Source organism: Cryptomeria japonica, chromosome 5 (assembly GCF_030272615.1).
Source record: "Cryptomeria japonica chromosome 5, Sugi_1.0, whole genome shotgun sequence".
Lineage (NCBI taxonomy): Eukaryota > Viridiplantae > Streptophyta > Pinopsida > Cupressales > Cupressaceae > Cryptomeria > Cryptomeria japonica.
The window spans coordinates 565,055,245-565,081,379 of record NC_081409.1 but is presented as its reverse complement, the minus strand read 5'-3'; the positions used below and the strand labels follow the sequence as shown (position 1 = coordinate 565,081,379).

Below are 26,135 nucleotides of genomic sequence, written 5' to 3'. Positions count from 1 at the left end.
AGTTGGACTTAGCCATGGAGGAATAGTATAGTTCCTTGATGAGGAACAACACTTGGGAGTTAGTCCCCCTCCCTAAGGGGAGAAAGATGAATCGATTTAAGTGGATATATCGGACTAAGTTTGGAGCGAATGGTAGTGTGGATAAGTACAAAGCTCGGCTTGTTGTGAAAGGTTTCTCACAAGTTCCTGGTGTTGATTATACTGACCTTTGCTCTCATAGCTAAGATAAACTACATCCTCTTGACACTTGCTATTGCCGCAACTCATGGTTGGGTTGCACATTAGATGGATGTGAAGAGTGCATTTATTCACAAGGATCTCGAAGAGGAGATTTACATGGATTAGCCACAGGGATTCATTCAACATTCTTCTTTGGTTTGTAGATTGAGGATGTCTATCTATGGCCTCAAGAAAGCCCCTAGGACTTGGTATGCCAAGATGGATTCCTTTCTTCTCTCCGCACGATTCTCTAGGTGTCATTTTGATCCAAAGGTCTACATTTTGCGATAGGATGAATCTCATTTGATACTTGTGCTCTATGTTGATGACTTGATCCTTATAGGGAGCACCTCATCCATCATTGGCTATGTCAAATATGCTTTGCATGAGAGATTTTCTATGACTAACTTGGGCCTTTTGCACTACTTTCTTGGTATTGAGATCTCCCAGTCTTCTTTTGGGATTACACTTGCTAAGCCCAAGTATGCACTTGATCTTCTAGCATAGTTCCACTTGGTTGATTGTAACCCTGCACCGACTCCCTTTCTTTCAAGAGTCAAGCTTGAGGCTATATTTTCCACTCCACTTGTTGATGCCACATGGTATCGTCAACTTGTTGGGAGTCTTGTCTACTTGACTCACAAACACCTTGATATAAAAGGAAAAACAAAAAACAAAAAAAAACAAAAAGTAATCCTAAAAAAATCTTAGGCGAGGATAAAAAGAGATCATGACATGTGTTCTCATCATATACCTTGGGACACAAAAACACATGATCTAAATTAGCTTAAGTAACTAGAGTGACAAGGGACCTAAATAATTCAACAATTAATTAGGTAAATATCTTTCTACATTTAAACAATATTTAATTTTTTATTGAGATTTTCCTTCATATGCTTTAAAAACTAGGTGATATTGTTTCCATATCTAATAAGTTTTCCATTTTATTTTCTAGCATTTGTATGAGGTTTTGAACAAGTTCCTCTTATTTTTCAGAATTATTGTACTTTTGAGTATTCTTGTGACATTGTTTGGTATTCCCCCTCTTAAAGAGAAATTCTTACATTCACACCATTTTTTATTTCATTATAATTTCAAATCTTCTTTTTGACATCCATGGGTTTAACATCTCCTAAAAGCCCTCCTTACATAGGAGGATAATAGTAGACACATGTATTATTGTTCCTTTCAATATTTGTCTTATTGCTCTAAGCTCTAGATACACAAGTTAAGAGCGCACACAAACAAATTACATATTTCTTTTTGACTATTTGAGGTTAAAAGACCAATGCAAAGAATTGAACATTTGGAAAACTCCACAATAGTCACCCCTCCTTATGTACCATACACGAGTGGTTTCTTATGTTCTTATTTACAAGCCCAGCTCTCATTTAGTGGTTTTGTATAGTTTTACCAGTATAAAAAATTGATCATTTGGGAAACTCTAAATAGTCACCCCCTCTATGTACCAATTCTTACATTCTTATTTCCAAGCTCAGCTCATCATTCAATGATTTTGTATCCATATTATTACTTGAAGTTTTATCATTAAAGTCTAATTAATAGTCGTTGATTAGTTTATGTGACACTTGTTTATTTTTAGGAGATATGTATCGGTATTTATTGTAATGTATTAATTCAAATCTATTTAACAAATTTTTATAATAGTCAAGGTCCTTTATTCAGCTCAGAATTTGGCACACCCATACAAACATTCACATGACTGCTCGAGTCCTCTTTTGTGATTTCATCCAACTTTTGTGTTTTTATTTGTCTCTATAATTTATATTTCCAAGCAGTATTTTAGTTCATAACAGCCATTTAACATTTTGTAAACGCTTAGTTATCATGTCTTTCACCTCTTGTTATTCTAGTGTATTTCCTTTTCCTTATCACTAAGAATGTAGAAGAAAAAAATAATAGCACATCTTAGTGATCTTAATTAGATTAGATAGATTAGATTGTTGAATGTAGCATTAAGTAAAACTTCAAATAAAGTAAGCTGTTTCATATATCACATTAAGCTAGCATAAAACTTATATTGCAAATGAAAATGATGTTTATTAAGGTAAAATAATAAATTTTGATTGGTTTACCTTTCATTCTAACTTGTTGAGTGTGGTAGTAGGTACAGTTGCCTTCACAATGTTCAGCATGAGAACTCATCTGTCCTTCGGTAACAGTATTCTTCCATTGATGTGTGTAGTGGTGATGCGTCGTGACATGTGCCACCTTTCATAGATCGAGCTGAATATGCACTATAAGAACAATGTTCCCTTATTTCTCTAATGTTATAAAAAATATGGTCTCACTGCCTCCTACAAGGCACACATTTGGATTTGTGGTAAGAACGTCCCCACTAGCCATCATAAGAAGTGATGCAAAATATTGTTAGATTTTGTTTTGGCAATTGAATCATGCAATTTCGTTCTTTTATCTTTTTCTTTCCTTTTTTGAATTAAATTTTGGCTGGAATTTGCTTCACTGCAAATCAAAATAGCTATTTAATTTGCACGTGATACTCTTCAATTCTCGTTACTTACATTGTATAGGAAGATTGAAGATTGATTTGGCGTATATATGTAGCATGAAGGACTCATCAGTTAATAAGACTCCCAAGGTTTAATATTTACCATTTTTTCGTCATTTACAACTACTACCAGTTTTCTTTTTAAAATCCTGCACTGTTCATGAACCATATAACTCGTTTGATATTTAAAGTTTCTAGGCACTTACCTGTTCCAAAAATTGTTAACTTCTGCATTGTTTGTGAATTAACTTTCAATTTAATCTTTTATTACACAAAAGATGTGTACTATGTCATATCTAGACTGGCATATGTAAATTAGACGGAACCACGAATTTCAATGATATTGTCTATACTTATAGAGTTAGGCTAGCCATTTGGTTTATGGTTTGATAACAAAAAAATTAATGATCTATGTAGTGTGTTGGACCCACTTCAAATATGCTGATGATTACATTTCCACAGGTAATTATACACATGTTGGTAAAACACAAAATGACATATTGGAGAACAGGACAAATGCAGTAACACAAAAATCAAGGATACCCATCTTAGAATCCTACATTAAAAGAAACAAAAAGGTTGATCAAACACGCCAATTTCAAGGATTTCTTTCCTGTAGATTACTTAGTTCATTTCTCAAAGTAACAGCGGATGCCTTCTAATGAGCAGTTCCAGCATTTTCAAAATACCGCATCTAGAAGAAAAAGAAAGAACTGTCAAGTGAAATATGTCGCTTTAACTGTATATTACATAACATTTTTTGATGGCTTCTGATATAACAGAAAAATGGTTTTTCTTCGAGAACTCGTGTCAGTTAATAGCTTTTAAAAGAAATGGGTTACCACTAATGGTTCATTATACAAACATAAAGTTTCTAGTTTGTACTCATCAGTGGGCAACCCATTAAAAACCAAACAGTACCCTGATATAGATTATATTGATCTAGCAGTTACGGGTAAAATGGACTGAATACTTTTCCGTTGTATAGAGATTGTTAAAGAATTAGAGGATTTTAACATCTCATATATGAATAGGTATTGCCAATATTGTCGAGCCACAAATGAGGCAATATCCCATTATTCAAGAATCATACAAACAAATATGTAAAAATTCTTTAAATTCACAATGAGGTCCTATGCAGCACATCATCCATGAAGTCAAGCCTGCTGGCAGAAAGGAGGGGGGAAAACATCTTTGAATACTTGTAAATTGTTTGCCAGCTTGAAAGCATTTTCAGGTGCTGAAGTAGGAGGTTCGTCATAAGTACCAAAGTACCTATCACCGAATTCTCCCATCCCAGGAACTACGCGAAACTCTTCATTCAATGCCACATCAATTTCAGAAGTTACAATTTTGAGCCTTGGAAACCGCTTGCAAACACAGTGAATACCTTCGGGGGCCTGAAAAAGAACACTGCAATTATTAGATTGACAAAACTTCAACCAAAGTATGGGAAAAATTTAAAGTTGATGATACAAAGAAGGTACATAATTGCAACTGCCTCAATATATGAGAGCTTTCCAAAAAAAGAAGAACAATATAAAGACTTGTGACAAAAAGCAAGAATTTGGTTTTCTCAAATTATGTTGAAACTGAATCCCAACTGAGAACAAAATGAAGAATAAAGCTAGAAGACCAAAATAAAAATCATGCACATGAAGTGAGTGTGGTTGCAATTCCATTAATTTCATCTAAGATGTTAATGCAATGTTCAACTTACAGAAATGAGATTTAGGAATATGATATGAGATTCTGGCACGCCTTTTTGTATTAGAAGTTCAATAGCCTGCCCAGCCGAATTTCCTACACAATTGCACACAAGGACATCAACAAACCCACAAGAAAGCCGGAGTTAAACAAGCATTGTCAATGGCCTGTGCAAGCATAAAAATGTATTTGTAATATATCATTAACCAGCGTTTGCTGCAGTCCCTACTAGTTTTATAAGTGAGGAGCAGAATCCTTTAGAGGGACATTAAGATAATACGACCCTCTTAATGTATTAGCAACGTTAATCACAAAGGATCTAGCTTAATACTGTGATCAACCACCTGTTGCCAAGAAAAGGTAGTATTGGATCATTCTACGGCATTTCCAGGGCAGGGGTGGCAGGGGATGGCAGGACATGTTTCTGGATGGTAGGGGATAGGAAACCTTTTTTTAGGTGTAGGGAAATTTTAGAAATATAGGGAACTTCAATTATTCATTTCTAAGGCATTCATCATATATAACCATATTACTGGGCCAGCTACTCACGATGATCTTAAGATTCATATTCTTCTCATTCCAACAAGACAGGGTGCCTGGACCTGATGGATGTTTTGCTCGGTTCCAAATGCAATTTTGGAATATAATTAAAAAGTACCAATAGAGATAATATAAGGAATCTTGAAAGAATTAGAAAATGCTGCATCAATTAACAACTATTATATTTGTTTTGATCCCAAAAGTGGCCAAGCTTGAGTGTATGGGAGATACTAGACCATTTGCAGAATGCAATATGATTTACAAGATTATATACAAATTAATTCTTTGTGGACCACAGAAATCCTTTCTAAGCTGATTTCCTTCTTACAATGAGCTTTTATATTGAGGAGACAAATTACAGATATCATCTCAGTTGAAGAAATCATTCACTCCGTACAGGTGCAGAAATGGTGAGGGATTAAGATCACACTGGATATTTTGAAGGCTTTTTATAGACTGAAACCTGATATAGCAGTCACTTGAAATAGTTGGGTTTAATGAGCAAGTCATTAAAAGGATAAACAGTGGTGTCACTATGCTCAGTTTCGATTTCAATCAATGGAATTCTAGGAAAACCTTTCACTCTTTCCAGAAGATTATGATAAGAAGACCCCTTAAGCCCATATATATTTCTTATTATGGGCAAGACTCTGTGAGTGGTGGAGTTAAGAAAAACAATATTATCTCAATTCTACAATTTGTCAGAATCACTGCAGAAATTGATTTCCTTATAACTTTTTTTCTCCAACCTTTGTTTACTGCAACAAATACTCGTGGATGAGCTCTTGAGATGAACTAACAAACGGAGTGAATAAATCTTCAAGATACTAAGAACTAATTTTTGCAGTTCTTTCTATATGTTCAAATATCTTCACAATTCAATGAACAAATGAAATAGACAAGTGTTTGTTAGAAGCATATTTAGAGAAAATGCCACAGGAACAACATTTAAAATTAATCTCATTTTTAGAGTTAAAACATTTTTTAAGAATAATTAAAAATGTTTTTGGATATAACTGTATAAAGATTATTAGAATTTACATTTTGGGTCACATTCCATGTTCCATCATCAAGAAAAGGATAAACTTATGATTATTGCAGACAATGCTCCTTAAAAGGGTGGAGGGTGATAGCATGGAGCGAAAACGAGGGAGAGTTAGACCACAAACATGTTTATCTATCCTTTTAAGGAGCATTGTCTGCAATCTATTCTAAGTTTATCCTCTTCCAGATGATGGATCACAAAGTGTGATCCAAAATGCTGATTCTAAAAATCTTGACACGCTTATCTCCAAAGACATTTTTAAACATTATCATGGACTGAAAATACCATGGCTATTTTTAATGTTCTGACAATTCAAAATTCCTGGACAGATATTTCAGCTGTCCTGCAACCATAGTTACCCAGTTCAAAACATTTGATTCGTTTGGGAGGTCAAAACAATTGAGAAATCCAGAAACTTAAAGAGAAAATCAGTAAAATTAATATAGGGCCTTCTTTGGTTATTGGGATGTAAGGGATGGCTCGACATTCCCTGCATTTTTTTAGCACTTCCAGGATGCCCCTAAATTTGATAATCGAGGACAGCCCCAAGGACATTTCCTAGCCATCCCCATGTCCCCAAAATGTCTCAGGGATTGGAATGGCTGGAAAAGTCCAGAGGTTGTGTCCCTGTAACACTTGAAAGTACCTCTATAAAGTCGATAAATTGAAAATATTTAAGGTTAACTGCAATTAAGGAGTTCACTCAGAAAAAAAACTACTCCCCCCAAACTACAAGAAATGCAGAAAGAAAAAATAAAACTATAGTTTTTTTGGGCAGCTGCTCCTTCGTGAGCTGGTGCTAAGCATATATCCTTCAAATGCTTCAACCATGAGATAGACAAAGCCATAGACAACTCTCCAATTACATTAATTATTTCTATTTCATGACCTCAGAACATTTCTTTCTGACAACCAGTGAATTATTCTTCATTAACTATAGAGATGCACTGGACCATTTAAGTAAAGACTTTTGGACGAAAGCACTTCGAAACATTCCAATAAATAAAGCAGTAAAATATTATTGAATTAATCAAGATTTTACCTGTAGCTAAAACCGGATCAAGGAGCAAAACATGACGTTCAGAGATATCACTTGGTAATTTCTCATAAATAAGCTTCATGTCCATACAATGAACAGATAATTAGAAAATTGTCATGTATGTGTGTGTATATATCTATATATATGAAACCTGAACATAATGGAGAATTAATGGCAGCTTAACCACATTAAATATCTTACCTGTTTACCATTGTCTCCATCACGATGGATTAAAATTTTCCCAATTTTGATTCCTTTGCAACATGCACGTAATGCATTTTCCATACTTTCCCCACTACACAAAAGAGTATTCAAGAATTATACATCCTGCAAGATATATGTTGACTATCGTGTTTTAAGCTGGTAATTATGACTCTTGAAGTTTTAAACCACAATCTAAAATAAAGCACTCTCTGAATGAAAATAGAAGTTTCCTTGTACTAAAAGTCATAATTAAAATTATCTCAGATCCATCTTGAGAATATATGACAAGGATGTTGAAATAATGAAGTGTGTTGAAAAGCATTTGCTATGCAGAAGATTATTGTAATGTCCCCTTTTTGGCATCCATGGTACAAGGGATTCACTTCCTGGGACTGGCTGCACAGGGGTAGCATTGGGTAAATCGAATGCAGTGTAGGAACAGTTAAGGCCAATTAAATAATGAGATACAATGGATGGTTCAGTTAATTAATAAAATAAGGTGAATGAGTCAGTTAGTGTCAGTTAAATAAGAGGGAAGGCTTTGGCATTTAATTGCCATCAATTGAGGAATAGACTTATCAGTTAAAACTACCATTGATTGATGACTGGATTGCCTACAATTAAGGAATGCAGAAAAAAGGGAAAGGAAGGAATATGGGAAGTATTAGAAGTGCAAGAGAGGGCACTTCAGAAATTTATAAACAAAAAACTAAATTCATTCTCAATCTCATGACACTATCAGAGCAACTGGTGGCATTTGGGGACGAAACTCTTCAGGCATGGCAATCAAACCATCTTGGGATGTGTTGTGACCTATTTCACACATCGCCCCATTGCAGATGAGGACCCCCAGTAGTTTGTTTTTTAGGATTTTGTCCTAGCTTTGTAATTCCGTAAGTCTCTTCTTTGAGAGTTTTTGGGTCAAAGTTTTTTGAGAAGTCATCCAGAGCCAAGTAGAGAGTTCATGCTCAGAACAGTGTTTGAAACTTTGAACGTTGTCAAAGTGCTTAGAAGGTCCAAAGGATGAGGATCGCAATTGCTTTGAGTAATTTCTGACAACTTTCTATTTTTAGGAATTTTTGCTTTTATGCTTTTCTCTAAATTTAGAAAGTTTTGTTTTTGGCACTTCGGGCCCAATCTGAGAAGCAGTTTTTTTTGGCTTGCTTTTTGATTTTTTCTGCTTTTTTTAAAGTAGAATTAGGTTTTGTTCCTCAGGTCATAAGATCAGTGCCCATGTTCTCAGAATTAAAAAATTTTGCCATGTGTAAAAAGCAAGGTGAAAACCCTAATCTAGGGTTCTGTTCCAAATGATCCAGGTATGAACACGGCAATTAGAGATGGACATGGCAGTTTGAATGAAGATGTTTGGAAGAGAAGTGGCATGAAGATGAAAATTTGTCCAAAGGAAGATCAAAGTCCAACCAGCCAAGCACATGGAAGAATGGCAGACAGAGGGTGAAGTCTGCCCTATCTAGAAGTTTGTGAACATGGCATAAAGCATGAGCCAAGTCCGCTCTTGGCTGATGGTCTTCAAAGTCCGCCATGGCATAAGAAAGGCCAAGTCTGCCTTGGAGCATTGAAAGATGGGAAGATGTAAGGTTGGAATGTCTAGACCAAAGCAAAGTCCGCCCTTGCACATGCCAAACAAACATCAAGTCTGCCCTTTGGAAAGGAGTTCCAAGCAATCTTAAAGTCCGCCTAGCATGTGTTAGAGGATGGCAAACATAACTTGAAGTCTGCCCATGGTCAAGATAGAGAAGATGGTGCACGGAAGGTAAAGTCTGCCATGTCCTGTCCAAACATATGTGAATTCCGCCCTCCTCTTAACATGGCCAAACATAAGAAAGTTCGCATGGCATATAGAAAGGATGGCATGAAGTTAGGATGGCATAAAGCACTTGAAGTTCACTAGGCACAAGTAGAAGAATAAAAGCAAATAAAGCACAAAACAAAACACGTCCAATGACCTTCCAAGTCCACCCATGCACAAACACAAGTTGGCAAATGAATGTCATACTCTGATCTGCAGTTAAGAGGAATATCCTAAAGTTGAGCAATCTCTTACTTGTAGTTAAAGAAGAAATCCAAACATGAAGAGCAAAATCCGCTTAGGAAGTGTTGGAAGATGGCAAGGACTATGCCAAGTCCACCTTGGCATAAAGAAGAACGTCCAAAAGTTCATGAACTCCGCCATGCAAATAAAGCTCCAAGTCTGCCCTGCCTAGGAAAGGTTTGCCAAGACAAAGTAATGTCCAAAACCCCTTGAAGTCCGCCTAGCTAAGAAAAGCATAAAGACATGGCATGAAAGGATGACAAACACTTGGAAAAATAAAGATTAAAGCAAAGTTTGCCAAGACAAAGATGAAAAGCAAAGAAACAAAAGCAAAGCACATTAAGATATGACAAGCAAACTTCCAACTCCACCTTACATTAGGAAAAGCATGACAAACATTGTTTGAAGTCCACCAAGACACATGTGAAGATGGCTAGACTTTCTTGAAGTCCACCATGGCAAGACAAGGTTGGGAGGATAGAAAAGCATATGTCCAATGAGAGCCAAAGCCCTCCTGGACAAGGAGAAGAGATGGCTAGATAATTAGCAAAGCCCGCCAAGGTATAAAGGAGAAAATAAAGCACACTAAGTATATGACAAACAAATTTCCAAGTCCGCTCATGAAAGAGATGACAAGAATAATATGGCAAAGTCTATACCAAGTCCGCCTAAGATAAGGTTGAAAGGGAAAAGAAAGACGTGGCCAAACATTGGCACATAAACATTCAAGCTTGCTCAAGGCCAAGGCAAAGATAAATAAGATGTCCAAACTTCTATGAAGATCGCCCACTCTTGGCTAAGCATGATATGTGAAAGAGAGCCAAACATGATGACAAGTTTGCCTTGAAAGCAAGAAATTTTGGACATGGAAGCAAAATTTGCCAAGATGAATGAGACATTAGACCTTCCAAGTTTTCCTAGGCATAAATGGAATGTGTGAAGATGCCTAAACAAGATGAAAAATTCGCCCACGATTTGAAGAATAGACATGAAGATAATCAACTTGCCATGGCAGAGAAAAATGGCTAGAGGAAAAACAAATTTGACAAAATAACACATGAAATCAAGGGTCAATCAAACGAATGGGTTGGAAAAATTAAACATGACACATAATATTTTTAGATTTTTCCAGCACTTAGGATTATTTTCGAAAGGAAAATGTTTTCAACACTAAGAATTATTTTCAAAAATTCAAGAAATTTTTGAAATTTGAGAGAAAGTTCTAGAAGATTCCTTGTTTTTTTTAGCTGAGGATGAGATTTGGAAGAGAAATAAAACTTTCCATTTTGGAAAGATTTTTTACATAAAAAACACAAAAATAATAAAAATTAAAAAAAAAAAACATGGAGCTCCTAAAAATTAAAATTCTTAACTCTATATATTTTCAACCAGACACTTTCAAATTCATTATCGGGTTGGAAGATTGGAGTGCAATTGAGAAGAAGTTTTCTCTCTCAGATTTTGTGGAAAATTGATTTTCAAGAAGGAATTTTGAAGAATTAAAAATTTTGTAAGTGTTGGAAGGAAGAAAATAAGTGTTTTTTTCGTAGTTTTAGACAGAATTTTCAGGATTTAAGGCAAATTTTCATCAAAATCAGTCAAAGAAAACTCCAAAGGTTCAAGAAATTCATATTCTTGACTGATTTCTTTTGTCTAAACCATTTATTTCTCAAAATTTACTAAGTACTTGACCAATTTCATCTGCTTTCAGTTTGATTTTTCACAGATATTTAGCTTTTTAACAAGCTGAAAGTGAAATTTCTGAGTTTAAACGTCCAAAATCAGAATTAAAACTACGAATTTTCTCAATAAATAATGATAATTTTCATGTGTTTTACAGGTTAAAGATCATCAAAGGAGTTCCTTCTAGAAAAACTTGAAGATGAAGTTCGCCAGAAAAGAATTGCAGCCGGAATCAAAGATCAAATCCAAGTGGAAGAATGTCACAGATACTTACCTTGGGCATGTGGATTTCAAAGACTTCAGAAAGAGAATGTATGGCCATGATGGATACCTGTCAACACCCATTGCTCGCCGGATGATGAGGAATGGCGTCGTCCAAGCAACTGGATTTCCATTAGCTAAAGAATGTGCTGAGCTGATGGTTGAATGTGCTATGCACTATGATGCACAAGAAAGAGCGATCATTGCACCTGACGGAAGGGTATTAGCTAATCTTTCAGAGTTAGCCATTTAGGAAGTGTTTGGATTACCAAACTACAATAAAACATCATATAAGACAAAAGAAGATACCCAAAAGATCTATGATGACCAATTTGAACTTTGTGCAACAAATATCAACAAGTCATGGTTGGAAAAGACAAGACCTTCTCAAAAGAAAATACCAAAGAAGCTGCTATGCCCATACATCAAAGAGGAATATGGTGACATCATCCTACTACTGAATAGAGTAATGAGCAGCCCTCAGGGTGCGCCATTCGAGACATGAATGTACTATTTCATTGATAAAATCACCTCGAGAGTCAAGATGTTCAATTGATCCCGCATAATTAGTAACAATCTTCATGAACAATTGACAAATTTAGAAAAGATAGTCATTTTACATGAGCTCTTATATTGTCTACCTGTTGGCCGGAAATTTTAGATATTTCGGACTGATTTGCAGAGGTATAGTTGGCAATGGTGAAAATGAATTCAAGTCTTATGACTATTACCTGCAATTGCAGCTTAGTGAGAAGAGCCATTTCAAGCGAGTAAATAATGCATTCCTGATGTATATCACAAGGACACTACAAGGGGGAACTCATCAAAGGCTATCTCTTGAAGCTAAGAGTTTAATCAGCAAGTATGGATCCTGGTTTACCCAATTTCTGAAATTCACATACATAAGAGTTCAAGGTTTTGCCAATCGTCCTTAACGACTTACGATCTATCCCACCAACAAAATGGTCCTACTAGAAGTACTTAGATAGCTGGAGACATATCAAGGCTTCAAAAGAATAAGGCGAAAGGCAACTATTTCCTTCCCATTCTTTATTGGAAATATGCTGGAGTCTTGTCCAACGACACAGACAGCTGAAAGTGCTAGGCTAGAGATGCAATGGTATCCCTTCACATTCTACCGGTCCAGAGCTAACTATGATCCTTACAATAATATTGGAACAATAAATGGTGAGAGATACAAACATAAAATAGACTTAGAAGATTTTTGGGCAAATGTTGCAGATGAATTTGACATTAGGAAAAGATTGGTCCAAACTACCAATAAGCTTGATCTAGAATAACTGAACTTTTCTGTGTGCCTAATCAGTTGGAAGATAATATAGAATAAACTCAGCCACGCTTCGACGAGAATACACCTCTTCCGCCTGTCAGATGGTTAGAATCTGAGCATTTAGACTTGGTTACTTTGATGCGGCCAGTTGTAACGTATTCTTGTTGGTGGGTCGATCAACAAATTAATGGACTAAAATGGAGAAATTTGACCTTGACTTATGACTTGATGGGGTGAAGCAGAAGAATGAACTTCAAATGCAGAAGCATCTCAAAATGCCAGACGACTGAAAGTGCTAAAAAGAAAGGAGAAGTAGGAAGTTCTTCCAAGACAAAAGGGAAGACAGTTGTAAATGAAGGGCCTGCTCAGAAGAAGCAAAGGCTTGAACCATCTCGTTCTGCCGCACTAGGGAACATAATTGATACATTGGCTATTGATGAGTCATTGGTAGAGATAGAGATTCCTTCCCTAGTTCATTGAGAAAATGTAGAGTCAAACCATCAAGAAGATGAAGAGACCCCGTCTCCTCCAGGCATAGAAATATTGGAGTCAGATAATGAAATGGATATTTTGGGCAATGAATTTCAGGAGGGAATGATTTCCACTCTTCGAGGAGGCCATAATATGCCATGTGAAGGAAATGATCAGGAAGTAGAAGGCGTTGAACAACCTACAGTTCCTGATTGGTTGAAGGAAAGATCGAAAGTAAAGACACAAGTAATAGAAGTTCAAGAAGAAGATGATATAGTTGACTTCTTGGCCAAATTAGAACAGGTTGATGTAAAGAAGCCAGCCAAAAGGTTTTCCACCATCCAGAGAGATGAAGCCAGCTGTCGCACGGTGCAGATCCATGTGCCAAAAGTAGACAAGGCAAAAGAAGATATTGATTCTCATGAATATGATATCACTACAATTAATTTGGGATCAACTACTAAGAGTCAAGAAGTTGAAGACTTGAATAATTCAGTCACTTCCATGAATGCAAGACTGGACAAAGAAGTGGGAAAGAAAAGGGAATACAAAAGAGAAGTTGAGCACCTAAGGGAATACATTCATCACTTGACTAAGCTGCTCAATCAAGCCAATCCAGAAGTTCCTCCACTTTTAAATTCACAGGAAACAGTTAGATAATCTGAGGAAGAAGCAGTTATGGCCAGAGAAACCAAAGAATGGATGGTGAATGGAAAAGGAGCAGCAACATTTGTAGACAAACTGAAACTAACATATGGGCAGACTTCCTTCCTTCTCTCCAGAATTGCAAGCATGGATTGATCTCCAGGATATTCAAGACAGGATTATTCTATGCCTTAGAGTATTGAAGGGCATGCATAAACAGGAATTGATTAACAAAGAGATAATTGCAGCAGGGACTGACTATGATTTTAATGCATGGCATTGGACATTAGTTGCACGCACTGAAGTTTTGGAGAAGGTAAAGGCAGCTAGTGCTAAGGTCGACGAGCAGATAAAAGAGATTCAGGATAAGATCTTCCTCATGGTTGCAGATGTGCTCGAGAAAGAAACAATCAGAGAGAGTGATATGCAGCTGGAAAGCCTAAAGCTCAGATTTCAGGAGCTTTTCTTCCCCATCACAAGACCAGTCTTGAAACAAAATTTGGCCAAGGCATCAGAATTTTTGTCTATCTGAGATGCCTTCCAGAAACAGGAGCTGGAGTGGGAGATTGCTTTTGCCGCTTGCGCAGATGATTTGGACGGATGGGAATACAAGATCAACATGTTGCCACATGTCACCATGGAAGGGGTTGACTCAATTGTGTCCAGATTCATTGAACACAATGCTGCCCGCGAGGATAAGGATGCACCTTCTTAGGAGATGGCTAACTACACCACCTGTCTAGCATGCATTTGTCTCTAGTTTTATTTTTAGAAACTCTATCTAGGGTTGGGGTGTCTTAATCTAGCTGTTGATCTTAGATTGATGTTGGCCATTCATTCATTTTTCAGAAACTCTATATAAACTCTCATTCTCTCATTTCATTGTGTTGTGGAAAGATTTATGAAATTGTTGCTTAGAGCTACTTGAATAATAAAAGTTCATTTGCAAGTATTTGCCTTGAAATCTTGTTGTTATTAAGTGGTTGCATGGTTGCGTATCTTTCTTCAACAGTAGAATAGAATAGAATAGATTTGCTTAAAGTAATTTGCTTTGAAGTTGTTAGATGAATGAAGGATTGATAGTTTAGATTGGTGAAACTTTTGCTCATACTTTCTTTGGATGGATGATTTTTGTTCAATGTGTAAAGTTAGCCTGAGCTCTTGATGTGGATGCTTAACTTCTACTTTTAGTAATATTGTTCAATTGTTGGTATTATTCATAAGTATGAAAATCTTGAGCACAACCTTAGAAGATTGAACCTGCTTTGCATAGTTGTCAAAGAGTGGCGAAACAAAATCTTGTTATTGGTTTCACCCAATCTTTACTATCTCTTGAGTTCATAGGAATAGCTTAGAAGTAGAGCATAGAACTCCTGAACCCTTATCCTTTTTATCCTTTCTTTTTTAAGAAGTCTAAAATTGAAAAATCAAAAAAAAAAAAAAAAGAGAGCAGTTATTGTTTAATTCGTCTAAGTCTTAACTTGCGAATGATCTTTTTGAATGTAAGTCGCCCTTGTATTTCAGCACCCACTACTAAGGAAGCTATCCACATAAAGTCGCCTGTTTGCACATACAGACCTTGGAGTCACCTTGTGGTCTTTCTCGCAATCTTGGCACAAGTAGTGATTTTGTTTAGGAGAGGATAGAGTATCCTTGGATATTTTATTCTAATGTTCGGTATATGATAAAATGTACACCAACAAGATGGAAACCCTCAAGGAGTAGATATTAGACCATTGTGTGGACAAAAACCCTCAAGGAGCAAGTCAAGATTTAGAGTGACTCTGAAACATCAAAGATGTTCAGATTTGCATATGCATTAGACTACCATGTTCAGATTTATAAGTTGTATCAAACTAGAAGATTTCAAGTTGTATGTCTGTGTTTGAATAAAATATAAAAAATTCAATTTTTTTTAATTATTCTAGTATTTCTGGGTTTCTTATTATGTATGCATTTGGTTGAGGTTTTTATAGTCATATATGAGATAAGATCTGGTCAGCCTAAGTGAGATATATAATAAATAGTGACTGCATGTCCATGAATGAACGAAAAATCAGATATCAACTAAGGGAATAAAGAAACCAGAAAATGTCACACAAAGATAGAAACAAGAATTTTTCAATGTGATGATATCCTTGACGAATGGACAGCAACAGCTCATCAATCTCTTCATTTAAAGCATGCAGGGTAAGGGAACCAAGGAACCAAACAATGCAACTATGCCTCCATGTAATCATGTACAGGGTGAATCTTCATCTTTAGTAGTTAACCAAAACACCCTAGTGAAATCAGTCATTGATACTCGACTTCTGAGAGTCACTTTCTTGCAGAAAGAAGCCATGTCATAGACAAGGAAGATATATGACCAGAAGGAGGTTGAATTGAATACTCTCCATGTTATATGACCAGAAGGAGGTTGAATTGAATACTCTCCATGTTGAATACGAGGCAAAAAGTGTTGAGTTTCAGGCAGACATCTTCATGAAATTTTGTACATGGAAGTCAAAATCCAAAACCAAGAATGAAAGGAGACTCACCCCGAACCAACCTCACAAAGATTTGTAAAGCTTATAGGGGAAGCTCACTATCCCTTTATTTGATGGATATAAAGCTTCAAATTAAGTTAGGATCCTGTTGTGACGTATTCACACATCGCCCCATTGCGAATGGGGACCCCTACTTTTTTGGCTTTCTAGGGTTTTCTTTCTAGGTGTTTAGGGTTTGTCTGTTAGCCTTTGCATTTTGAGTGTCGCCAGGGGATCAATAGGATGGTAGGCTCTGCTTGAGCTAGGTTGAGTCTTTGGGGCCCCAAAATTAGGGTTTCTTTGAAAGTCTTCCTTAGGGCCTGGTTTTGCACTTGTTGCTAATTGTGTCTTGCTTGGTGAGTGAGTATCATTCTTGAAGGTCCGAGCTAGATCAAGTTGGCGAGTGATGAAGTCTGGAATGTCATCCTGATCTCCAAATGCCCTGAAATTTGGCTGTCTAGAATGTCCTGATCCTGAAATTTGACTAAGTCTGGAAAACTGAAGAATCCTCCAAAAACTAGATTTTGCAATATAACTCCTAGAGGTCCGAAACCACTCTCAAACATCCTGGAAGTATATATGGAATATAACTTAACTTAAATGTTATATTCCATACATGAATCCTGACGGAGAGACCAAAATGTCAAATTTCACTCCTAACCCTTCCAAAGGGTCCAGAGCGAAATTCTCCATAAGACATTCTACATTGCCCAAAGTCATGAACTAGCTCATTCACAGGCATTTGTGAAGGCAAAACGCTTGTTTGGATGAAGAAATGTGAGAAATGAAGTCAAGATTTGAGCCTAAATGTGAATTTCGCTCCTGACCCTTCCAAAGAGTCCAGAGTGAAATTCTCCCTAAACACCTTTTTTCTTCCTTGTTTGCACTACGAACCTTGTTTCTTGGACATAGTGGGGATAGATTGATGTACTCTTGCCAAGAGAAGTGAATGAAGGCACTGAGATGTGAAGGATTTTGGCCTAGCACATGATTTTCGCTCCTGACCCTTCCAGAGTGAAAATCCTTGTGCACCTCAATTTATCACTTGTCAAGACCAATTTCATAGTTCCTTAGGCATGTTTGGGGGTGTCTTGACATGTTCTAACCTTAGGAGGTGAGTAAAGGTGGATGAGGTGAAGATTTTAGCCAAGAATGTGAATTTCGCTCCTGACCCTTCCAAAGGGTCTAGAGCAAAATTCTTGAAAGCACTCATTTCTCCCTTAGCCAAAGTCAGGATCTTGGTGGAGATGCATGAGGAAGGATCTATGTTTGCCTCCCAAAGAGGATGAGAGTTGGAAAAGTCAAGGATCAAACCCAAAACATGATTTTCGCTCCTGACCCTTCCAAAGGGTCCAGAGCAAAAATCTTTGTAGTTCTTATTTTCTTCCTTGTTTTGGCTAGGTGTTGACATGATGGAGGATGAATGGGCATGTTCTTGCCTTGAGAGGGAGTTGGATGCTTTGGATGATCAAAATTTAGCCCAAATCTTGATTTTCGCTCCTGACCCTTCCAAAGGGTCCAGAGCGAAATTCACTATAAACCTCTTTTGCTACTTTGTTTGGGATCTAATCCTTGTTCCTTAGGTGGAGAATGATCTAAGTTTGCTTCTTGAGGTGGTTTGAAGTTGGAAAAGTGAGTGATCAAGCCTAAACTAAGATTTTCGCCCCTGACCCTTCCAAAGGGTCCAGAGCGAAAATCTACCTAAGACTCATTTCTTCCATAGTTTGACCAAATTTTGATTTGCAAGGCACCTTGAAAGGAAGGATGGACATCTTTTGCCATTGGAAATGTTTGAAAGCATTGAGAAGTGAAGGATTTTGAGCCAAATAGTGAATTTCGTTCCTGACCCTTCCAAAGGGTCCAAAGCGAAATTCCTAGAAACACCTATTTTTCCATTGGAGGAGGTCAAGTCCTTAGTTTTTTATGGCATAGATGGAAGTGGGATAGCATGGCTTTGCCTCTTGAGGTGGTTTGGAGTTGGAGAAATGGAGAATCAAGCTCAAATCATGATTTTTGCTCCTAACCCTTCCAAAGGGTCCAGAGCGAAAATCTTCATGGACCTCATTGTCTTCCTTGTTAGGCCAAGTTCTTAGTGTCCAAGGCATGTTGGAGGAAGGATAAACATATTCTTGCCTTGAGGAATGATGGAAAGCAACAAAAAATGAAGAATTTTAGCTAAGAAAGGAAATTTCGCTCCTGACCCTTCCAAAGGGTCCAGGGCGAAATTCCTTGCAAGCCTACTTTTTGACCTTTCTTAGGCTTAACACTTTGTTCCTAGGGCGAAGAAAGGTGAGATTCTACCTTGCAATGAGGTTTCAAGTTGAAAGAATGATGATTTTTGGTCAAGAATGAGATTTTCGCTCCTGACCCTTCCAAAGGGTCCAGAGCGAATTTTCTCAAAACCTCTCTTTGTTATCAATTTTGTGCTAGATGAGTGAGGGCTAAGATAAAATCAAGGAGAGAATGCCCCTGAGAGTGACTTCAAGTTGCTAGAAATCTTTGAAGTTGAAGGAATTGAGCTAAGTCAAGATTTTCGCTCCTGACCCTTCCAAAGGGTCCAGGGCGAAAATTCTTCAATCACCTATTTTCCCTTGCAAAATCAAGTCAAACTCGGGTTGGATAAGAGAGGAGAAGTATTTTCTAGCCTTTTGAGGTGAATTCAAGTTGAAATGATGGAGGAATAAGCCTAAATCAAGAAATTCGCTCCTGACCCTTCCAAAGGGTCCAGAGCGAATTTTCTCAAAATCACCTTTTTCCCCAATTTTGTGCCAAGCCTAGTGCTGACTAAGGTGAGTTTTGATGGGAGAGGTCCTTAGAAATAACTTTGACTTCTCAATGATTATCAAATGTGAAGGAATTGAGCCTAAAAAGTGATTTTTGCTCCTGACCCTTCCAAAGGGTCTAGAGCAAAAATCTTAAAACCATCTTTTCTTCCAAAATTTGAGCAAAGTCAAACCTGGACAAGGGTGAGAGAAGTCATTTGGATTGCCTTAGAGTGGATTTTAGTCACCAAGAATGCAAATTTTGAAGCCAAAATGAGAATTTCGCTCCTGACCCTTCCAAAGGGTCCAGAGCAAAATTCCTAGGATCACCCTTTTTTCCTTGCAAATCAAGTCAAGTTTTTGGTTTTTATGGCCTAGATAGGAGTGAGGCGATGTGTCCTTGATCTTGGAGGTGGATTAGAGTTGAAAAGATGAGGAAATAAGCCTAAAATAAGATTTTCGCTCCTGACCCTTCCAAAGCGTCCAGAGCAAAAATCCTAAAAACCATCTTATCCTCCAAATTTTGTGCTAAGTCAGGCCTAGACTAGGGTGAGAAAAGCTATTTGGAATGCCTTGGAAAGATGTTTGACCTTCAAAAGTGTGAATTTTGAGCTAAAAGGTGAATTTCGCTCTTGACCCTTCCAAAGGGTCTAGAGCGAAATTCTTCATCTACCTATTTCCTCCTTGTGTCAAGTCAAGACTAGGAGTCCTAAGGCGTAGTTGAGGTTAAAATGATGTTACTTTGCCCTGCAAGATGAATTGAAGTGAAGAAAATGAAGAGTTGTGACTAAATGGTGAATTTCGCTCCTGACCCTTCCAGAGGGTCCAAAGCGAAATTCCCAATTTCACTCAAATTGCTCATGATAGAGGTCAAGGCGTGGATCCCTGGGCTCTGGAGGAAGGAAAACTAGTGTGTGCTCGCCTTGGAAGGTATTTTGGAGAGGAAACATGATAGATTTTGTCCTAAAAAGTGAATTTCGCTCCTGACCCTTCCAAAGGGTCCATAGCGAAATTCTTTAAAACCTCTCTTTTGCCCCAAATTTGCATCAAGATTTGTGTTGGTTGAGAATGAGGGTGTCCTTGGGCATGTATCTAAGCAATTACGGTTGCAAAGTGAGAACAATTTGAGCTAGGAATGCAAATTTCGCTCCTGACCCTTCCAAAGGGTCCAAGGCGAAATTCTTATAGGGCCTTTCCCTGGAAAGAATCTTGAACAAACTTCATTTTGATGTCTTCTTGTTGATGATTTAAGGTATAAAATGCTATGTTAGATAAATATATTATGTGTCCTTAATCATCTTATGGTTTGTCTTGCAGATGAAAGAAGACCAGGCCAGATCAAGGACGACCTCCACAAGACCAGACCAAGACAAGGACAACCTTCTCCAGTCCAGCATCAACAAGGACGATCTTCTCCAGTCTAGCATCATCAGGGACGACATCCTCCAGTCCAGCATTCCAAGGAAAAGTACACCATCCATCCTGCACATCAAAGACAAAGGAGGTCACAGCAAGGGTCCGTTGGAGAAGCAGACAGTTTCAGAAGAGTTAACTAAAGTTAGCTTCTCAGCATCATCAAATTGTATATTTACCAAGTTGCAAGTGTCAGAAAAGGTGGCATCCCAGTCATCACTCCTCCAATCGGATTGGTCCACCTCAGCGTGTCCAGATTCAATGTACTTGACTCCTCAAAAATGGCACAAACTTCGATGTACCTACCCCGGTTATCCATTGGTTGAGTATTCCAGAGAAGACGTGTCCAAATAATGCAATTATTTCATTGGCCAGAATTGAGTTTGTTGTAACAAACCCTAATTACGGTTTTCATTGTAAAATCTCGGCCATTGATCTCAAGTTGATCTGAGCCATCGAATTGTATTGAGGGCGCTATATAAGCCCTGGCTCCTCATTTGTAAAGGCTGATAGTTAGTCAGTAGTTAGAAGGTGAATAGTTAGAAATAGTGAACAGTCAGTTGATAGAATAGCAATTAAAGTAGGATAGAAAGAGAAGGCAAAGATTGTTGCCAAGATGTTGTTGTAAAAGACTTGTAAAACTTCATTGAAGAAATGGTGAAATTTATGGGTCAATTCAACAATTTGCATGGTCTCTATACTTTTCATATTTGATTTCATGTTATTAGATGAGTGGAAGAAATGTGTTTGATTGATGGTGAAATTCATATATCCATACTACTAGCAGTTTGTTGATTGCAGACTTGCCTTGTGTAGTCAACTGGAATCATTCAGTTTAAGCTTAACTTCAATTGTCGCTTCTTCACTGATATGCATCAGCCTGATGGTGTCTATGCCTATAGCAATGATCTGAACATCATAAAGTTTTCCTCCGAAGATCGCACTAACCTTGTGGAGATGGTCCTGGGATGTCAAAACAAGATTTAGTTAGAATTTCATCATAGGTCATTCATTGCTCCTACATTCTCAGTGTCAGAATTAGATCCTTTCCTCGCCCTCATCCTTTTCCTTTTTTTCCAAAGTCTAGACTAGTGAAATCCTGTGTTCCAGTAATATTCAAAGCGAATCAAACGTTCAGTCATCAAGTGTAAGTCCCCTTGCGATTCCAGCAAAATCACATCGTACCGCAAAGAGCTTATCCACGAGTAGAGAACCTACATACAAGAACCTTGGAGTTGCTTCAACTGATCCTTCGGCGAGATCTTCAACAATCGGGAAACTTTGCTCAAGAGAGGATAAGGTACCTTTAGGTATTTTATTCTGTGTTTGGTCGTGTACAAAATACACATCAACAGATCCAAAAGTTGAAAACCTACTTTTCAATGAGCCCCATGTACATGGAGGAAGTGATTGAATTTGCAATCTTTCACCTGGAAGAAGTTGCACCTGAGTATAGGAGCGCCAGAGAAACAACAAAGGACTTTGCACAAACCCTTTCCGCAAGGGGCTGCACCATCTTGACCTGCATAGCATCAAGAAATGAGACACTTTTAGGATTCAACAGTAGGTGACATGACCCACATTCAGATGCCGAGGAAGCAATTATGCTTCAGCTACAAGGAGCCTTGGGACCCAACACATCAGTGCTTAGCAATGGGGCAAGTACATCTGTGAGAAGTCTACTTGACGTATAGAATGTGGAGGATAAGGTATCATCAGTAGTGCTTTTGGTAATAGAGGGGGTCAGCTGACATTTTAGCTCATTCAATTTTGTCTTGCTTGAGGGCAAGCAAAATTAAAGAGAGAATATTTGTAATGCCCTCATTTTGATATCCATGGTAATGAGAGGTTCCCTTCCTAGGACTAGCAGCATAAGGGTAGCATTGGATAAGTTGACTAGCTGCATAGGAATACTTAGGGTCAGTTGAATCATGAAATAAGGTGGGCAAGTCAGCTAAGGTTAGTTAAATAAGGAAATAAGAGGGATGGATTTGTCAGTAAATTGCCATTGATTGAGGAATGGACTTGTCAGTTAAACTGCCATAGATTGAGGACTGGATTGCCTATAATTGAGGAATGCAAAAAATAAAAGGAAAGCATCGTATATAGGGAGTGTGGGAAGAGCAAGAGTGGGCACTTCAGAAATTTGGAAACAAAAAACCAACTTCATTATCAGGCTTGTGATTGTAATGCGCTCATTTTGACATCCGTGGTAATGAGAGGTTCACTTCCTAGGGCTAGCAGGATAGGGGTAGCATTGGATAAGTTGACTAGCTTCGTAGGAATAGTTAGGGTCAGTTGAATCATGAAATAAGGTGTACAAGTCAGCTAAGGTCAGTTAAATAAGGAAATAAGAGGGATGGATTTGTCAGTTAATTGCTATTGATTGAGGAATGGACCTCATCAGTTAAACTGCCATAGATTGAGGACTGGATTGCCTATGATTGAGGGATGCAAAAAATAAAAGGGAAGCATCGTATATAGGGAGTGTGGAAGAGCAAGAGAGGGCACTTCAGAAATTTGGAAACAAAAAACTAACTTCATTATTAGGCTTGTGATGCTATCACGGCAGCTAGTGGCGTTTGGGGAACCCTTCAGTCATGCCAACCAGGCATTGACAAAAAGTAAAACCCTCAAGGAGCAGATATCAAACTTTCATGGGCATGTTAACCTTCAAGGAATGGGTCAAGAGTGACTCTAAAACATCAGAGGTGTTCAGATTTGCATGTTTATCAGACTAGTATGTTTAGATTTGTAAGTTGTATCAGACTGGTAGATTTCAAGTTGTATGCGTTAGAATAAAATTTAAGAAATACAAAAAAATTTCATGCTGTAGTATTTTTGGGTTTTTCTGGATCTGCTATTATATATGCATTTAGTTGAGGTTTTAACAATTATATTTAAATTTTATTGTCTTACAAAATAACAAAGGCTTTTAAGTACAATGATATGCATCAACACTCACCTGCGGATAATTGACACTCCACACAACTTTTTGCAGAAATCAACCCCAGTGTATACAGAATCTGTTCAAGACAACCAAAATTCTTTAGATGTATCCTCAAAAAAGAAACGACCACAAGTTGTATGCTCAAACTTGGATAAAAAGCTATGAAACAGGATGGCAGCTTGCCTTGTGTTATTCTACCTTTAATGTGATAGCATTTGCAACAAGTCCAACAAATCAAGTGCTAATATTATGCACATGCATTAATATTATGTGCATGGTAGCAAAATTAATTTAATGTGCGTTGTAATTATTAACTAATCATATGATTGTTATCATGAATAGCTGGTGAGGGGTTTCTCAAAACCATTGTGATTGTGCAGGAGCCACGTGTTATCCTAGCTTTAATGTGATGATAATCATGTACCAAGTCCAATAGATTAGGTGCTGATATTATGTGCATGCATTAACATTATGTGCCCAATTGCAAAATTAATTTAGTATGTGTTGTAATTACGAATGAATCATATGATTGTAATCATGAACAGCTGGTGAGGGTTTTGTCACAACCATTGTGATAGTGCAAGAATCTTGGAATGCTATAAGATGGGGACTGTTTTGGTTTGAGATAACTATAATAGTATAGGCAATGTATATTTCAAAATATTGGAATGCTAAATGTGGGGCCCTGATTCAAATTTGATCACCATTGTAGTAAAGGCATTGTGCATGCAAGTGGGTTATCTAGAATTTCTTGTAAACACATTGTTTATATTGATAATATGTCATTATATAATTTTGTGATTGTCTATGCTCTCTATGAATTATTTTCACAACAATTTTCTAAGCAAGAAATCAATGAAAATCCAGTATAGATTTTTTGGCATCACTGCCAAGTTTACCGTACATTGTTACAGATGATAACTGTACACATTATGTCATCAAGGGTCAAGTAAAACAGGATATCCAAAAACAAATAGAAAAGATAGTGCCAAGTGTCAAGATGACACTCTTAAAAGCATTGGCAAGCTTGTATTAGGAAGGATTGGTAAACTTGATGTGTTAATAAACTCAAGTCTAGATTTCCACACATTATAAATTAAAGCAGCAATGAAGAAGTTCGCCTATCCTCTATAGAGGCTTGTGCAAAGACTTGAAAAGGAAGAGTGAATGATAATGTAAGGCTTAAGGAGGTCTTTGCTTAACAAGTTTGGAAAACTAAACAAAACAAGACCTGACAACATTGACAATGAAGGTGATGTGTGTAATGTCCCCACTTTGAAAAATAATTTAATAATAAATAATAGTAATCGAATTAAAATGGAAAAGAATAAAAATAAAAAATAAAATTAAAATATGAAAGAATATAATTAAATATAATTAAAATTTAATTAGAATTAATGAATGATCAAAAGGCAAGAAATGATAAGTTGAGACTACCCCAAATATGAGGTATAAAAGGGAGAAGAGAACTCATTTGAAGGGGGATAATTATGGAATCTACAACCAGAAGCGACAATCTAATTGTGAAAGGTTGGGTCCCTTTCAAAGGGCAGAAATGTTGAAGAGTTGCACTCTTTCAAAGGTTGCTAATGGTGAAAGGGTGTGCCTCTTGCCAAAGGGCATACATGATGAAGAGGTGTGACCTCTCCCTCACATTGAGAGATATAAAGGAATGGAATAAAATATTCTAGGAGGGAACAACAGACATAATCAGAGATAAATCCTAAGGGCAGTAAGCAATGAGCAGCAACAATAATATCTCAAGTGCAGCATAAGGGACAACGAATTAAATAATGCAACAATCAGTGACTACACAACAATAGTATATATATGCATCAGAAACAAAGACAGTAATAAAGTAATAAGAAAATATCTACATCGAACAGGAAAGAAAATACAGAATACTAAATACTGCAACAGATAATCAGATCAGAGATAAAGTATTAATATTTCAGTCCACTGTGCATCCGGGACCCACCAGCTTGAAACAATGCTTCAGATTGTTAGTAATTGTTCACCAACGAAATATATTATGGAACATTAAAGATAATTTCATTCCTTTAAGTCCCTGCCTTCAGCAGACGACCCACAGAGGATGTCAGAATAGTGTCAGATTTGGTTCCCTTAAAACTACATCAAACAATAAAATGTTACATCAGATTTAGGAAGACTTAGGGGCTGCATTGACTAAAGATGAGGTGGTAATGAGCATCTAAAACTGACCAGATTATTTACTTTAATCACTTCCTTCCTTGAGTAAATAATATGGTACCAAAGTCTTAAAACTCCACGTCATACTTCTATAGGCTGCAATCCTATGTTTAGTTAAGGCAGCGATAAAGAAGTGTCTATTAATAATAAACACAAATAGGATAATGAGAAGCGATGTTAATGAATAAATAGAAGAATAACAAAACAGCGATTCTTTTGGGAAAGGATACCTCTTTGTCAAAAAGATATTCTTATGTAAAGGTTGTGACTTTAAGTCCTCCTTGAGAGCTACATACGGAAGGATTGCATTTGGAGGAAAAGGAAGGTCTAAGAATGAACACAGCAGTCAAGGAATAAGGCACCAATTATTATCATCAACCAAAGGCATGAATCATTAAGTCAAGAAATAGAAGAGAAACAAAAGGACGGGAAATCACAGGACTAAACACAGCCAATCGCCAAAGAGAATAAGTAATATGCATTCTGTTCTTCATACGGGTATGCTGTATCCATTCAGTACTTCTCTGCTATTTACATTAGGAATATGTTCAAATGCAATTACTGTATTACAGCATTCAATACT

The 26,135-nt window shown here is 37.1% G+C and overlaps 1 protein-coding gene across 3 annotated transcripts in view; it reads right to left on the bottom strand.

Moving 5' to 3' along the window:
* Positions 1-3,328: 3,328 nt before the first annotated feature.
* LOC131074935 (uridine/cytidine kinase UKL1, chloroplastic) overlaps positions 3,329-26,135 on the bottom strand; it is a 214,480-nt gene continuing 191,673 nt past the window's right edge. For all 3 annotated transcript variants that reach the window (XM_058011677.1, XM_058011678.2, XM_058011679.2), the window contains 5 exons: positions 23,357-23,417; positions 7,282-7,375; positions 7,084-7,156; positions 4,470-4,552; positions 3,329-4,149 (listed from right to left, as the gene is read on the bottom strand). In XM_058011677.1, the coding sequence (XP_057867660.1) occupies positions 3,907-4,149; positions 4,470-4,552; positions 7,084-7,156; positions 7,282-7,375; positions 23,357-23,417 (554 nt within the window). In that variant the 3' untranslated portion in view covers positions 3,329-3,906. The remainder of the gene's footprint in view (positions 4,150-4,469; positions 4,553-7,083; positions 7,157-7,281; positions 7,376-23,356; positions 23,418-26,135) is intronic.